General features: G+C 28.8%; 1 protein-coding gene across 3 annotated transcripts in view; it reads right to left on the bottom strand.

Moving 5' to 3' along the window:
- LOC129963630 (degenerin del-1-like) overlaps nt 1-16,285 on the bottom strand; it is a 60,466-nt gene that overhangs the window by 5,191 nt on the left and 38,990 nt on the right. For all 3 annotated transcript variants that reach the window (XM_056078112.1, XM_056078111.1, XM_056078113.1), the window contains exons 7-11: nt 13,680-13,798; nt 10,645-10,895; nt 8,953-9,088; nt 3,213-3,282; nt 394-522 (exon numbers count right to left, since the gene is read on the bottom strand). In XM_056078112.1, coding sequence (XP_055934087.1) covers nt 394-522; nt 3,213-3,282; nt 8,953-9,088; nt 10,645-10,895; nt 13,680-13,798 — 705 coding nt within the window. The remainder of the gene's footprint in view (nt 1-393; nt 523-3,212; nt 3,283-8,952; nt 9,089-10,644; nt 10,896-13,679; nt 13,799-16,285) is intronic.

Genomic DNA, 16,285 nt, shown 5'->3' with positions numbered 1-16,285 from the left:
CGCTTTTCAAAATGTTTGTGATTGCGAAATATGGATCATGTGAGAATATGCTGTTTTTCTGTCGGATTGGTATCAGTGATTTAAAAAAGTAATGTTTTCACGAGATAGCTTGAAATTTGCGGTAGCAGATTTTAATTAAAAAAAATTAACAAACATGTTGATTCTACTGGTTGGAAATGAAAGCTAGTATTTTCTAATATTAATTGAACATAAACTCAGAAACTATTGGTTTCAATTGTGAGCCAATAAAGCGCGTCTATGCAGGAAAAAAAAACTGTTTTGTCAAATTTTTACTCCAATTGGTATCTTGTCACTTCATTTTGTGCTAATTTATAATTTCAAATTCCACTTTTTTGTTTGCCAAGGCTCAGAACCTTCATGTTTCGTACTTACACGTCGGAATAATTCATGTGCACTTTTTCTCCTTCAGAATCCAGAGTCAGTGTTCGAACAGCTTTTACTGTCCTGTAATAGTTTTCATTGAGTTCACTTGAAGTTACCGTGTAACTGTAAACAGTTTCCCTGCAATTAAAGGAATAAATTTATTGCATAATAATTAAAATGGTCTTAAGGAACTCTCTGAATTTACAAGCATAAGTAAATTATTTCCAAATCTGAAAATTATTGGAAGTGATAAATGCAAACATTTTGTAATTCGAAGTATCATATATAACGATTGTAGCACTTATAAATATGTCTTCCACTTTTTCTATGAAAAAAAATTTAAGTTGTTAAAAATTTTTTAAAAATTTGTGGAAACGAACTTTTTTTAATTTTACTGCATTACCATCTATTATGCTTAATAGTTCGAAGAATTTTTTTTAAAGTTAATTATTTGTTATATTTCCAATTTTATTTGTTAATTGAAGCTTAATTATTATTTCCTTTTATGTTATGTATGACATTTACGCTACTATAACTGTTACTCAAATAATAATTTTTTGAACATAAATCAGTGCAAAACTTCTTAAAGCGTTAGAAAAAATCCTTAGTGAAGATGCTTTGATCTGCGATAATGAAAACTACGAAAGATTTTTAAATTGTATATGAATGAAAAATTTCATTTGCAATTTTTAGTATATTTTTCTGCATATAGATGGCAGCTCAAAACAGCCGATTGAAGTATTATTAATTTCTTTAGTTCGTTTTCGCTTAAATATTTATAAGAAAATTATAAAGTACGGAGTTCAGAGCATGTTATATAATATCCTAAGTGGTAAAGAAAAAAAAAAAAAAATCCCGTGGGGTAAGTTTTCACACAGAAGAAATTTTTGCAATTGTCTCCTAATCGGCAATCTTTTTTTTTTTCTTTGAATTTCAATGGAGGACATTCTAAATTTACTGTACACAGATGGATGAGAATTGGAAGCTGTGAGGTATAAAAGCCTCAGTGTTACAATCACAAATATTTTTGAAGATAGAAGATTCATTGCTTTTTGGTTCATTATAGCGCAGCAAATCAGATTTAAAAATCGATTTGAAGGAAATGTATTACCTTTTTGCAAGCAAAAAAGATGCATATAAATCGAAAAAAAAATCATTACAACAGCACATTTCTAGAGTTTCTGGTGCATTTTATGAAACCGACAGATTGATAAAAATGGAATGCAGTGTTAGCGAAATAAATTCCAACGCATTTTGGGTTGCGAAAAATTATGTGCGCATTATCATGGTTTAAAATACCTTCATATAGCTGTTGTGGCGCCATCTACTCTCAACCAAAGTTGTCAGACTCACTTGACGCAGCAAACTAAAGTCTTCAGACTCACGTGACGCAGCAACCCAAAGTCGCCAGACACACTTGGCGCATCAGCATCCATAAACGCTCGCCATAACGCTTGGCGCTAATCAACTAGGGTACCGGCCCATTAAGACAACAGCTACTAAATATATCACCACTCAACGCCATATCGTTCGTCTCCCCTTCGACTCACTGTAGGGAGAGTACTGTGGTGAATTGCAAATAAGCCAGTAACAGCGCTTCTACCCGAACAGCTGTTTTGGTGTAATCGGATCATTACTGGACTGCTAACCGAAAGGTCCCAGGTTCTATCCTTAACGCGTCTCATACCGCTAAAGCTTCATAGGCTTCAAGTGTATATATTAATGGCAGGTGAAGAATCGCACCATAATAGCAGATTGAGTGTACCGTAAAATGTATAGAAATACCCATATTAAATGACACTAATGTCATTGAAAGTTGCTATCACTACGAGCTTGTGTTCCTATTGTCGCGTAGATGAGGCGAATGTAGTAAGGCCAATGGAAATGAACGCACTCAAGATTTTATTACATTCTCTAACTGATTGCGAAACTACTTACATACATTTAAGAAACATTCCAGACTTTGAAGGCTCGCAGAAAATTGAAAACTTAAATTTACATAAATAACATAGATTTGTGAAATTAACACACATTTTGACATAAAGCAAATTGAAATTAAAAATATTTTTTTTTTTTTTTTTTTTTTTTGCAACTTGTCTCGCTTATGTTTGAACCCGCAACCACCCGTTCAGCCATGAAGTGCTTGTTTGAGCTGACTGAGCTATTATGTGCTTGGTCGAAACGAACAATTTTAGCAACAATATTCTCCAAAAAACAAAATCAAAAATCCATTTTTTATGTCTGTTTTGTTATAACTATATTTCTTAAAATTTAATAGAAGTCCCCTTTTTAAAATGCGAAATGAAGTATTAGATAACTGAATCTGGACTGTACTATTCATTTGTAAATATTTAAATTATATGCTTTTCTCACTTTAAAATATATCGTATGCTCAAATATTCTTGCTTGCAAATTTCTTGCGATGAATATAATGAAAAAATATTTTTTAGAAACTGTTACTAAGATGTACACATAACGCATATTATCGTAATTGAATTCAAAGATTTATAATTTGACTGTCATATCCCCATTTCCATGTTTTGTTTGAATCTGAGTAAAATTTAAGATAGGAATGAAGGAGAAAAGAAAGATGGACTAGAATTTAAAGTAGGAGAAAGATTTGCACTATAAGAAAACAATGAAACAGAATTTGTACGAATGTAAAATTTTTAAGAAAAAAAAAGTTTTGTGAGTGTGTTTTTTTAAATAGAAAATCTGTATGAAGTATTTGAAAACTGCCACTGCAACCACTTTAAGATAAACAATTCATCCAACAAGGAACGCAATGATATTTAAGAATTTTTTTCACACTAAAGGAAAATTTTTACCTGCAAGGAGCTTTGCAATCGCATCCTGTCATTTTTTCAATGCTCTGCGACACTCTGTAAGCACACTCTCCTATAGAAAAATAAATAAATATATTTATAAGTAAATATCATTATTAATTGCACTGAAATACCACATTACATGAAAAGTATTACATTTTATAATTTTAGGATTTTTGTTACATTATATAAATGATAAATTATTTACGAGTTACATGTAGTAATTATTTTTATTTTTATTTTTCATTCATTACGAGAACATTTGCACACACGAGCAAAGAAAAAAAAACCCGCTTATAATTTGGGTATAACTAAATGAAAAGAATAATCAAATATGATTGTGTCTATGTTTTATACAATTTGAAGGCACAATAAAAAATGATCTAAAAATATCCAAAATTGCATTTTCTTCTCAAAGTTTGCCGCTATTTTTTTTTTTTTTTTGAGATTTTATAATTTTAACGCTTTTAAGCTATAGCGTAGGAAATTATTATTCGAAAAAAACCATTTTTATATTATTTTGAAATGATAAAAAATATTATTTTAACCATGGCTGGTTGGTTGGTTGGTTGTTTGTTTTATTGGCACAAGAGCCAATGTAGGCTATACTGCGCCAGACGTATGGTTAATAAAAGTTTTTTCTAATACAACCTAAAAAATAACTTTAATAGGAATAAAATTCATTACAAGTCGACGTTAGAATTAAAACGAAACGGTAAAAAATTGAACAAATTTAAAATTATGAAGTTTAAATGGAATTATAAAAACCAATTGCCCTAATAAATTTAAAAAGGTTTTTGTGAGGATTCTCTCCCAACAGCGTTGGCATGTCTATTGATGAGGAGTTAAAATGCCATAAACGATGAAAATTAAAATCGGGACATTCAATAAAAATATAACGAATCGTTAAAAGCACTTGGCATCTCGAACAAAGAGGAGCTCGATCACCAAATAGAAGGTATTTGTGAGTGATACGAGTATGACCAATGCTGAGTCTAATCAATAACCATGTCATAACCATGGCATTTTAATTGGTGTGATTTGGTTTTACCTATTTTTTTAAAAATTATTTTATTCGCAGCTTGAAAAATGTGTACAGAAGAAAAGACATTTATTATTTTCATTGAACAATTACAATCCATTTATAATTTTAAGTGCCAAACGCATAAAAGAAAAACAAACAAAATTTTGCAAAAAAAAAAAAAAAATGTCAAAATTAAAAGGGAAATCTTTGTTGGCATCAAGATGTTTTAATTAACACAGTAAATTTTAAAATTTTACATTGGCACTTTCAATTAATCAGGGGCATTGAACCAATGGTTTAACAATAAAGAACATAATCACAATATAGTTGCGCCTCCCCCTGAAAAGGTTTTGATAATTGAATAATAATGTAAATTACCATTATTAAGTTTTTGCTGCAAGATATTACATGCAAATCTTTTCTCGAAAGATAACTGAGGACTTATGTCTGATTCGACATGATCACGCAAACTGTTTTGCCGTAAGACATCAATGACGTCATACTCTCTTCCATTATCTACTTTGTATTCAAAAGAATACTATACAGAATAATAGTATTTTCATTATTAAAACAATATTATTCTTAGCTATTTTAGAAATAAAAGTAGCTAGATAGAGCACAAAAAAACTATCTCCCCCATTTACTTTGTACATTAACAGGAAACGAATATTAGAAGTATCACGCAATATCTCTATACATCGATTAGAATTTCTTAGCCACTTCCTCAAAGGATTGGTTTGTACATGGTATAATTTTGCAGGGTTTTTTTTTCCTCTTTTTGAAAAATTTTCTACTTTAAAAAATTAAAAATATTCTTTAGGTAAAGCTGTTTTTGCACGTACTTATTGTCGGACTGTATACATTTCATAATATAATTTTAAAAGTGATTGTCAAAGAAAATTTTTTTTTGTATTAAATATAAGAGAACAAAAGAAACTAGAAATATCTAAATTTATAGTGACAACAACATTTTTTAGGTAAAAATGATATTAAAAACATCTATCAACTTTTTTGTTGCTTGTTGAATGCATTTTACTTATGGAAAATTAATGTATTCAGCCATAAATATCATATATTTGAATGATTCAAAATTAAATATTGATTTTTCAAAAATATATCTTCATTTTCAAAGATGTTTGTCGTATAAAATGTTAGCATGCTGGAATGCTATTTAAGAAATTATATACAAAATTGAAATTAAGGAATAAGACTATTTTCGAACTATCTGTATTTCCTACTTCGCCCTTTTTTTGCACTACATGTAATAATAAACTGTTTTCGAAAATTCTAAGGAATATACTCTATGTCTAGTAATTTAATCTCTTTTTAGGCTTTGCGTAAAAAGAAGGAACCCTAGGTTTATACTCGAAAATAAAATAAGAGGAAGTTATCAGTTTGTCAAAAATTCCGACATCCATATTTGAAAGTGAAATTCGACTTGAAATTGGTTTTGACTTTTTTAAGACAGAAGAACATTTTTCTGTAATTGACAGTCTGTCTATCTGTGTGTCTAATCATCCGTGTTTATGTGAATATTATAACTGAAAAACTGAGTTGCATATTTGTATATAATTTTTTTTGTATAAAATAAATTTGTATAAAAATTGTACAATATTTTTTGCAGAAAAGTTGTAAACTTATACCAAATTTTTGACGAAATTTTATAATATAAAGAATTTTTTTTTCAAATTTATATTCAATTTTCTTTTGTAAAAGTAAAATATTATTTAAATTTTTCGTTATTGCGTTTATTTACCCATGTTTTGACACACTGTTTAGTTAAAATTTAAAATATTCTTAATTATATTAACATTCTCAGGGCTATAATGAAAAATTAACTTTTAAAAATATAAAAATCAGAGAATAAATAGGTTGAATACGAAAAAGACATGGAAAACACACACATATATGTAATGATATTTTAAAATTTAATTTGAACTTAATTAATTTCCTAATTTTTAGCTTAATTTAGCCCATATTAACTTCATTTTAAAATATTCTCTTATTTCCTGATCTCATTCCACTTTTTCTATTTATTTAATTCAACATGAGTTTTAAAAGTGCTGAATTGGTTAAAAGCTGACACGTTCCCACACTCCGAGCGAAGGGATAAAATATTGCTGATATAAACAATTCCACTAAAAGATCCCTATGTTTCCCTTACTTGTGATTGATACGTCAGGGAAACACATGGTTCCCTATTAAAATCTCACAGTATATATTCACATGGATAAAATTTTCATAAGCTTTTCCTCATTTCGTGCTGTGTCGTTCTGTGCTCGTTGCTTCTGCTTGTGCCCAAAATCATGGCTCCCGGGACGGAAATAAAACAAAGTTAAAAAAATCGGAAGTCTCTTCACTGTCTTCGAAACTGCCTTCTGCTTCAAAAATTATGTTTAAATATATAATATATAATTTTAAGATGATATAAAAATCTTTCTTTTTGGGATAATTTTTTCTGACGTCATCATTGGTAAGCGTCATTAACAGAGTTGTGTTGGCCCTTTCGGATCTTTTAATGACTTCTCTAACCTTGCCATAAGTTGGTGGTCAATTTCTCGATAGGACCATCCACATTTTGCAAAATTCCATGAAATTCGTCAATTCGAATTCACCGGAAGCCCGAATTTTTACTCTTCAAATCTTTATTCGTAAAATGTTAACATATCGTTTATACTTCGTTTATTTTGGTTATTTCGAAGTTAATACTTGGAATTGTTGAATATTATTTATATATTTTTTTAAAGCTAAATATGTCCGTATTTTGTATTTAACGTGGCTTTTTTTTACATATCTATTATATTTACTGAACAAAAGTAATAAAAAGTCACATAAAGTGCATGCTGTGTTTAATTTGAAATTTTATTGTACATTTCTTGCATTAAAGTGGGTGCGTTTCTTTAATTAATGCAGCTATTTATTAAATGTAGTAATTTCCATATTTAATACAATTACTTAATATTTAATTATTATGAATTAGTATTTATTAAATTGTAAAGTATGAAATATAAATCTTTAAAATCCATTTTTAGTATAACATTGCTTTTGTTTTCTCTTGTACTGAATATTATACACATTTTTTTCATTCGAAGCTTTGAATAAATCGAATTTTTATTGTGGTTCCCTGAACTTCAAGGCTTTTGTGTCCGAATTCTATCTTACTCGCCCTATTGTACATAACCATGATTATACTAAATGGATATCCGATATTAAACAAAATCTTCCACTCAGTAATAACAATATGATGACCTCAAACTAATAACTAATAAGTAATAAGAGTTTATATTGTTACAAGGGTGTTCCACCAGGCAAAACTTCGATACAGTAATTCCATGTTATTAAGATGAATGTTTTAACAGCAGACGGTGCAGAAGCTAAGTTGATATTTATTATCCGGCTTCTCTTCTTTTCCTATTCATAAATATTAAATGAAAAATCTCTTTTGTACAAATATTCTTATTTGATGAAACTTTGATTAATAAGTCTGTTAACTGCTGTTAGGTAATTAGAACTGTCATTACGTTTGACTACATAAAAGAAATCTTTCATTCCATTTTGCAAGACTGATAAATAATGCAAAAAATTCTTATTTCATGCCATTGATAAGAAAAGAAACGGTAAACTTATAATTAAATGATTAAATGGAAATTATATTGATCGTTGCCAAAATGTACAGTTGTAAGAAAATTTTTTCTCTCAGACGATTTGCTGTGAAAAAAAAAATGTGACAGAAAAGAAATTATGCAGTTATATTTTTATTTTAAACAATCTTAAAAAAAGTTTGATTAATATGATTTATAAATAAATTAGCTATTTGAAAAAGAGAATTAATCTAAGAATTGTGCTTTCAGAAAAAAAAAATCGCATTTTATATTGATTATTTTTTTCTCATTCAAACTCTTATAATATTCTGTATTCTTACTTGCTATTTTATTACCTTAAGTAGATTAATTGGAACGTCATTAAAAAATAAAACAACATTAAAAAAAAGGATTTATTGTCTCCTTCAAAGTATAAAATTAAGATTAAGAAGCAGAAATATTTTTAATTATTTTCAAAACATTGCGAACTAGCCACCTTTGGCTTCTTTTTAGCTTGTTCGACCGAAACATTGGCTTTCAATTTTTTTAAATTATTAATCAATAGGGAATAAATTTATTTAAAACATGTTATTGATATTTGTCATAATTGAAAAAAATATGAAGTTAGTTGAATCACTTTACTGAAAATGATTGCGAATATAAATCAGAAAGCGTGTTAATTGTAAAATAAAAGAAAAAAAGAATAATAGGTGTCAATATTCAAAGAAAAGTTATTTTCTAGCTTCATTTTAACATCGGCAAAAGTACGCAATTGAAGGCTTTGATGAAGCAGAGAGAGTAGTTTGATTTATATCATAACAATGGCAGAGAATGTTGTCTCCTCTAAATTTTTTACCCTAACAAAGGTGCAATCCTAGTCCTTCCACATAAAAACTGAACTTTCATGATCTCTTCCATCCTTTAGTGAAATGTGTGTTAACTAATTTAATTGAATTATACACTATAACACAATTTCTTATAGATAACTATTCATCTCTTGATAAAGATAATATTTGCAAGCATTGCAACTGAACAATAATGAAAAGAAACCACTCATTGCATACTGTTTCATTATTTGACATATTAGAATTATTCAGTTTAAAGTTGCAATTTAAATAAGAAATTTAAAAAATCTTACTTTGTACTTCATCCGTGATGTTACAAAATGGAAATTGCGAACTCGTGTTGCTAAGAATTGTTCCACGCAGGTAGTGTCTCATGGTACAATTGCATTGCGTTGCCATGTGTTTATATCCACAGGACTTTTCGCAACCCTGAAAAAAAAACAAATTTTGTTGTTAGATACAACATGTTTAAAAGAACATTTTATATCCTACATTGGCAGGTTCCTTCAGTGACCTCTACTACATCATTTTACAATAAATTATGAAAAAAAAAAGAAGTTGTAGTTGGATTTTTTAAATTTATTTATTGAATTTTCAGTCTCCGGTTTTAAAAATTAGTTCCAAATATCCGAAATTATTAATATAAATGTATAATATTAAGTCGTTCCAAACAATCATATTTCAGTATCCCATCCAATACTTGGAACGAAAAACCGAATTAACAATTAATTGTAAAATGAAAGTGCTTTTTAATAAGGTCTTTGAAAAATCTGTACTAGAACTACAATAAGTCATGTGGTTCCAGTAAAAATTTACTGGAACCACATTGGTTTTGCACATTCTTGATCATATTATCTATTAAAATTTAAGGTAAATTCTACCAATCGTCACAATAAAGTGACTTTTCCAAAGAGGTAAGGGATTACGCTCTGGTATGCTTCTCTCTTATTATGGTGATACTTATTTTTTCATTTGGGGTTCCCATGTGTCTCTCAAATGCATCCATACATGTTATATAATATTATGGTGGAGTAGTATGCGTGTTATTCTGTTAGATACATATTTTCCCTTTAATACGTTGATAAACTCATGCTTCACGATGATAAGTAGTCTTACCAGGCTTGTAGATGAAACAAGTTCTTATGGAAGCATGAAAATCCGTGTATGGAGCAAAATAATGTTCTGGTAATAATCCATGCGTCCATTGTGGCTTTTTCAAAGCGTAAATTATATTATGCATCAGTAAAAAATTAGTATGCTTCAGATTATTTGTAACAGTTTATTTTTTTATTCGGTATAATAAAAATGCTATTAAATATTTTAATAACTCACAAATGCAGCAAAACGTTTCACAAGACCTATTACCATTTGGATAAATGTAGAACCACAACTGAAAGTCACATTAAACTTCATCAACAAAAGGAAAGAAAACTTAAAGCATTGTTCTCTTCTGTGTGTTGTGTTGTGACTTATGGCACTTTACAAGCCCGCTGACAGTTATCTGTCAGCGATTCAAGCCGAGTGAGCGTCTCATGTTTTTTCAGTATCGTCAACTATTGCCAAGAGTACGATTTAGCTATTTCATAAGACACATTCGCTTGCACAACCCTTTTTCACAGGGAGGGAGGGGCATTCACACGCCTCGTAGATAGAACACAGAAGAAGAACAACCATGCCCTAACCGGGACTCGAATCCGGGACGCCCAGATCACCCCCGCGCTACCCCTATGCCAGGACGCTGGCTTTATCCTCTTTATAGTTAATCAAGGAGTTTTTATTACTCTATATGCCTTTGATCAGGGCTATTTAATTCTATAATTAAGTGAATTAAACTAAGATCAAAATACATTTTTAGAGATAAATATTCCAGTCCTAAGCATGAAAGACGATTTGAAACGGTAATATTCGAAGGGCTGCTAAAATATAAAAATTTCAGTATTATGAGTAAACATAAGAAAAAAAAAATCATTTAATTGTGTACCGACCAGTAAAGTGTAGGGGTCTCCATTGTACAATTGCTTGTTTTCGTCTTCGCAACTGCCCCATGGATTCCCCAACCTCTGAACGTTGGAGAGAGATAGCTCCACAGCGGTCATGTCTCTCGGCCTGACATTCACGCCGTATTCGGCCACAAAGGGCAGGATATGTGGATCGTGGATGACGATTCGAGCTCCGATCTCGCGACGGAGAAGGTCAAGGGCTTTCCGATCCGTTACTCGCAGCAGAAGCTGCAGGCCTGAAACAAAGAGAAGAAAATTCAAGGGCCATTTCAAGGGCCAAAATTCAAGGAAAATTCAAGGGCCAAAATTCAATTCTTTCAGCTTTTTTAAAAAAAAAATATAAATATAAAAAAATATAAAGAAAAAAAATCGTCTGCTTTTGCATTAAAAATTTATTTAAAAAAATATTTCCTTGAAAAATAATCGTTTGGTTTACTCTAAAACATATATTTATTAAAAGTTTCCACGAAAGTTCTATAAAAATGATAATTGAAGTGCTGCTATGGAGATTTGTATAAACAGAAATTGTTTTCGAAACATAGTGAGTAAACTTTAGAAATTTTTTGAAAATATTGATATTATTTTCATAAATGCCAATCAAACGGTGTCATTTGCATGATGAATGATCAGAAAATTGTTAAAAAGGATAACAACCCTTATATTTTTTTCACTCATTAAAATTTGAATTTCTATTGTTTTCTTTATTGAGGCTTTTTGATAATTATTATAATTTCCACTTAGCAATTTAAATAATGTTTAAAAAATAATCTATAATATTTTTACTTTTTAATATAAGGGAACCTTTCTAAAGAATGCATTGCAAACGACCTCGATATTTTCATCAATGCCAAAGTAATAGGTTTCTTCGAGCAGGAAAAGAGGCAGTTTTGTAATTATATCTCATGTACATGTATGCACAAATCTATCTAATAGTGTATACGTGCACATGGGTAACCAAAAACGCAATGAGATAAAGGGAGGAAATTTAGTATGTGGTGTTTACAACAAAATTTCAGATGCGTGTTAAAATTATCAGCAGAAATTTTTAAAACATATATTATCTCTCTATTCCTTTCATAGTTCTAAAAAAGTAGGGGATCTGTACTTACAAAGGTGAAAATGAATGACATTTTTAAGAGAATTTGAATGAGAGAGAGAGAGAAAATAAAACCTTCAAGAATAATAAAATTTGTGGTAATTTCAAATAATTTTTTATTGATGTTACTAGAGAATGTTTTGTTGCATATCATTTATACAAAATATTATACAATATTTAAGATTTCCGAATCTTAAATATTGCGACCTCGTGTTTAGACACTGAATCTACAGCAGCCTATTTCATTTTCAGAGCATAAATTTATTTTGAGATGAACAGTGCAGTTCTCTTTGAAAGACATTTTGCATTTGCAACATTTTGCAAAAAAAAAAAAAAAAAAAAAAAGATATATTTTTAGAAAAACACACACATTTATTATTAAATATAATAAACATTAAAAAATTATAACTCTTAGATAAATACATAAGTAAACTGAATTGAACGTTCATAACTAAACTGAGTTTCTGATCATGTCGGCAGGATCTGATCGCTTTTTTGCGCATTGCATTTTGTTCGTTGTGTTATTATGATGCTGCATTGATAAAGAATTTAAACCTACATCATATTTTTGAAAATTGTGAAAATATACAAATACATCGCGACTCACCAGTGAATCATGACCCACTGTTTGGGAACACTTGATCTAGATAAAATAATTTTTCACTGATGTTTATAAGAATCATCTTCATACGGAAACATATGAGAAATTGAAAGAGGTCATATTTACAATTTCTTTAATCACAGACTAGTTCTGTTTACATTTCCTGTTATTTTAAAACAAATATTAATTTGAATAGTAATTATATTTAAAACAAAAGAAAATAATCTTATCTACTAAGAAGATTAAAAAATATTCTGCTTTGAAAAAAAGTTTAAGGTCTTCCTTCTTTTTTTTTTTGTCAAACTTAAGTAAAATTTTTTGTGAATAATTTTGCTATGCCAACTTAAAAATGAAGTCACAGTATTTAAATTTACCTCTATTGTTATGAATACAATCAGCATATTCTTTCCTCATGGCGAATTATCAGGATTAAATTCAAAAATTAGCGGCAAGAATTACTAACGACAGTAAACAAAGTAACTAACAATATCCTAAATAGTATTTCATTTCGTTTGCTTTAATTAAAACGCATGCTAATGAATCTTTCCTCGCTTTCACGATATCTTTTAATGGTTTTTTTTATAGCAGCGAGAGTGTACTCCAGTAATAACTGATAATTTTAATGAAAATATCTTTCAGTAATTATGGCTATTGCTGAACGAAGGAGAGAAGTTAATCAAATATTAAAATATGATTTTTGGATGGTTCCATTTCAATCAACAATTTCAGTGCAAATAGTTCAATTGCCATTTCAAATTTTTTTTTGTTATTTTTAGTTTTAATTAATACACGCTTTATTTTGAAGCCACAAGCTTCACAAACATAATTGTGATCATGGACGAGGATGGCCAATGAATTAAATCTTCTACCAAATTTTTCGCTGCATTAGTTTGAAGAAGTTTGCCTCGTAATGGAATACTTAATGAGCAACGGATTAACATATAAATTTTTTGAAATAGGTTTCGAATAGAACAGTCTTCGATCTCGAAAGGAAGATAATTTTTTTAACTATAAAATTTACAATTTCATTAAACAAAAAAAAATCATTAACTTCATTTAGTACACAAAAGATATTTCTATGCATTTTCTGTCAGAAACAAAATTTTATTAATATGCCATTAGGTACTTTGTTCTAAAATCGTGATTTATCTTGCATTAAAATTGCGTTTTCTCTGTTTGGACAGTTCATAATTCTACAATAATTTTTTTAATGATTTAGTTTTAAGAATTTTTTTTATTTTCTATCGGACGAGAGAAATATTTAATTTTTTTGAAAAGCCTTAAATGTAATATATTAGAAAAAACACAAAAGTAAACATTTACCGCTTGTGCTGCCATATCTCTCTATTTCAATAGGTTTATCGGCACCAGGGATGTTGTATCCTACGTAATTAAACATGTAACATTTCCCGTAAGTAGGATCATAAAGAACTGTGAAATTCCTGAAAGGAGATAATAATCAAAGTTGAAATAAAGATAATATTATCTAATTCAAGATTTATTACACAGTAGAGTAGCATCGCTAGATAATGGAAGCGAAAAACTCTCGTAAGTTTTTCGTTTAGATTTTTCAACATTTATCAGCAAAAGTAGCAAATTATTGTTAGTTAAAAGATTTAATTTCATTTCATTATATAACATCTTTAAAAGAATTATTTTGGACATCATTTACTAATGCATCATTCTTAGTATATTCTGTAATGCGGGGTGTGTTTTTTTTAAAGCTGGAAACGTAGTCTTCGAAATTTTTATTTTCACTCCCCCCCTCTCAAATCTCAAAAAAAGTAATGACTTCAGAAACCTTGTTATAGTTAATTTAATACTTATTGCATAGAGTCTAAATAAGCATGTAAAATTTCTTAAATGGCATATACAGAACTTTGAAATTCAAGTAAAAAGATAAAATTCAAATTAGGAAAAAAATGCGCCTTTTTCTTTGTTTTAAATTGTATTTAGGGTGCATTTGAAGCAACCATGCAATAAGGAATCGTTTCCAAAATATATAATTTGAATAAAATATTATTATGTAAATTAATGAAAAATATTATATGTTTGTAAAGCTTTGTTGGAATAATTGTAGTGTTATTTTCCCCCAAAAATAATTACTGAGCCATTAGTAGAATGTTACACACCATATTTCATTTGAACAGATTTTGTGTATAAAGATATTCTTAAAATTAGTTAATTTATCATAATGGATCCAAAATGTACTGAACGATGTTAAATTTCCAATTGCATAACTGCATACAATTAAGCAAGATATCGATCTTTTCACTAGAAAATATTTTGCTATTAGCCAATACTTATACCTCTATTTAACAAATGTCTTCTTTTGAACAAAATACATATCCTTTACAATTTTTTTTCCTTTGTGCAAGAAATGCTGATAGTAAAAAAATATATTGTATAAACATTTAATTCGTAAAATGGTTACATGGTTATTTTTATTTTGTGAAAATTCCTCTAGTATGTAGTCAATGAGTATAAATTCTAAATTTTATAATGAAATAATACAACATTATAATTTAGATTAAAAATGATCGTTGTGCTTCATTTATGGGTTATTTTGTCGTAGATAGATTTTATCATAAACTGAAAAATGAGAACGACTCACAATTGAAACGGAATTTTGCATTTTATTTGTTTACATTTACATAAATCTATTTTTTTAATGCTATATCGGTGCATTGTTAAAACTTACTCTTTTAAAACAAGTAGTTGGGCTCGCAACTCTTACAATTTGTCTATTGATTCTTAACTAATGTATAATCGATTCCTATTTTTACATTTTATCAATACACCAAAAAATTCTTTCTTGTCTTGTGCTTAAATTTGTTTTATTTTGTGCTTAAACTTATATTACTTTTCCCTGATTTATAATATTATCTCACTAATATTATCATTTTTTTATCAGATGATTACGTTTTACGAATTTCCACTAGATGAGTTAGAACACTAATCATCATTCAATTTCATTAACTTGATTCCCAATTATTTCAAAATGCATCAAGTATTTATATAATTTTAAAACCCTCCAGGATAATTTCAAATGCAGTTCATAATCCAACATGTAGATGTGTGTCTGCAGATTAATTTCTTCTACAAATTCTGAAATACACTTAGTGTTCTTTGAAATGTCATGCAACTTTGCTCATTTTGAGAGTTTTTATGTGAAAAAAACTCTATATGATTTTTATGTTTCCGAATGTTCATTAAGTTTTATAAAGAATATAAAATTCTTTGAGCAATCTTTAAGGGTGAGAGAAAATTTGTAGGTGAAGATAAATTATCATATAATGAAAACTCGACAAAGAGTTAATTTGCTGTCGAATTGTTCATAAGGTTTCTCGGCGTCTCAAATAGGAGCTTCTCTGCTAAAATAATGGGAAGACCAAATATGATGATATAAGATCTTTGTTGCTAGAATTTCTGCATATTTCTTGGCCCGGGTGTAAGAAACCGTTTGGGGTCCTAAATTATTTGCAAAGTTAAAAAAAAAAAAGAAAAATACAAATACGAACACGTATTACTATTGCATGTTATTTAATGCGTGATTTTGTTTTTGATATTAATTACTTCAGGAAAATTACAATTTTTCGCAATTCTTTTCAATGCTTATGTTAGTATAGCAAGTGCATTTAAGCGTAAGCACACATGTTTGACCGAAGACAATTCTTTATTAATTTTAATTTGCTGAAAGAGCGCTCAGCATTTATTGTATTAACTGGTAATGTAAAGAAAAGTTTAACATAGTTAATACATTTAAAAATAAATTATTATAATTATTAATTAGTATATATTGCAATATGTGTTGAGCGTTATTTACATCTCTTTCATTCAAAATCAAATCCCGTAGCAAAACAATGATTTGGAATAGGTTTTCATCTACATCGTTATTATAAAACATTACAAAGTTTTTTGAACATTTT

This window comes from Argiope bruennichi, chromosome 3 (genome assembly GCF_947563725.1).
Source record: "Argiope bruennichi chromosome 3, qqArgBrue1.1, whole genome shotgun sequence".
In the NCBI taxonomy this organism is placed as follows: Eukaryota; Metazoa; Arthropoda; class Arachnida; order Araneae; family Araneidae; genus Argiope; species Argiope bruennichi.
This window is presented reverse-complemented; position numbering and strand designations above follow the sequence as displayed.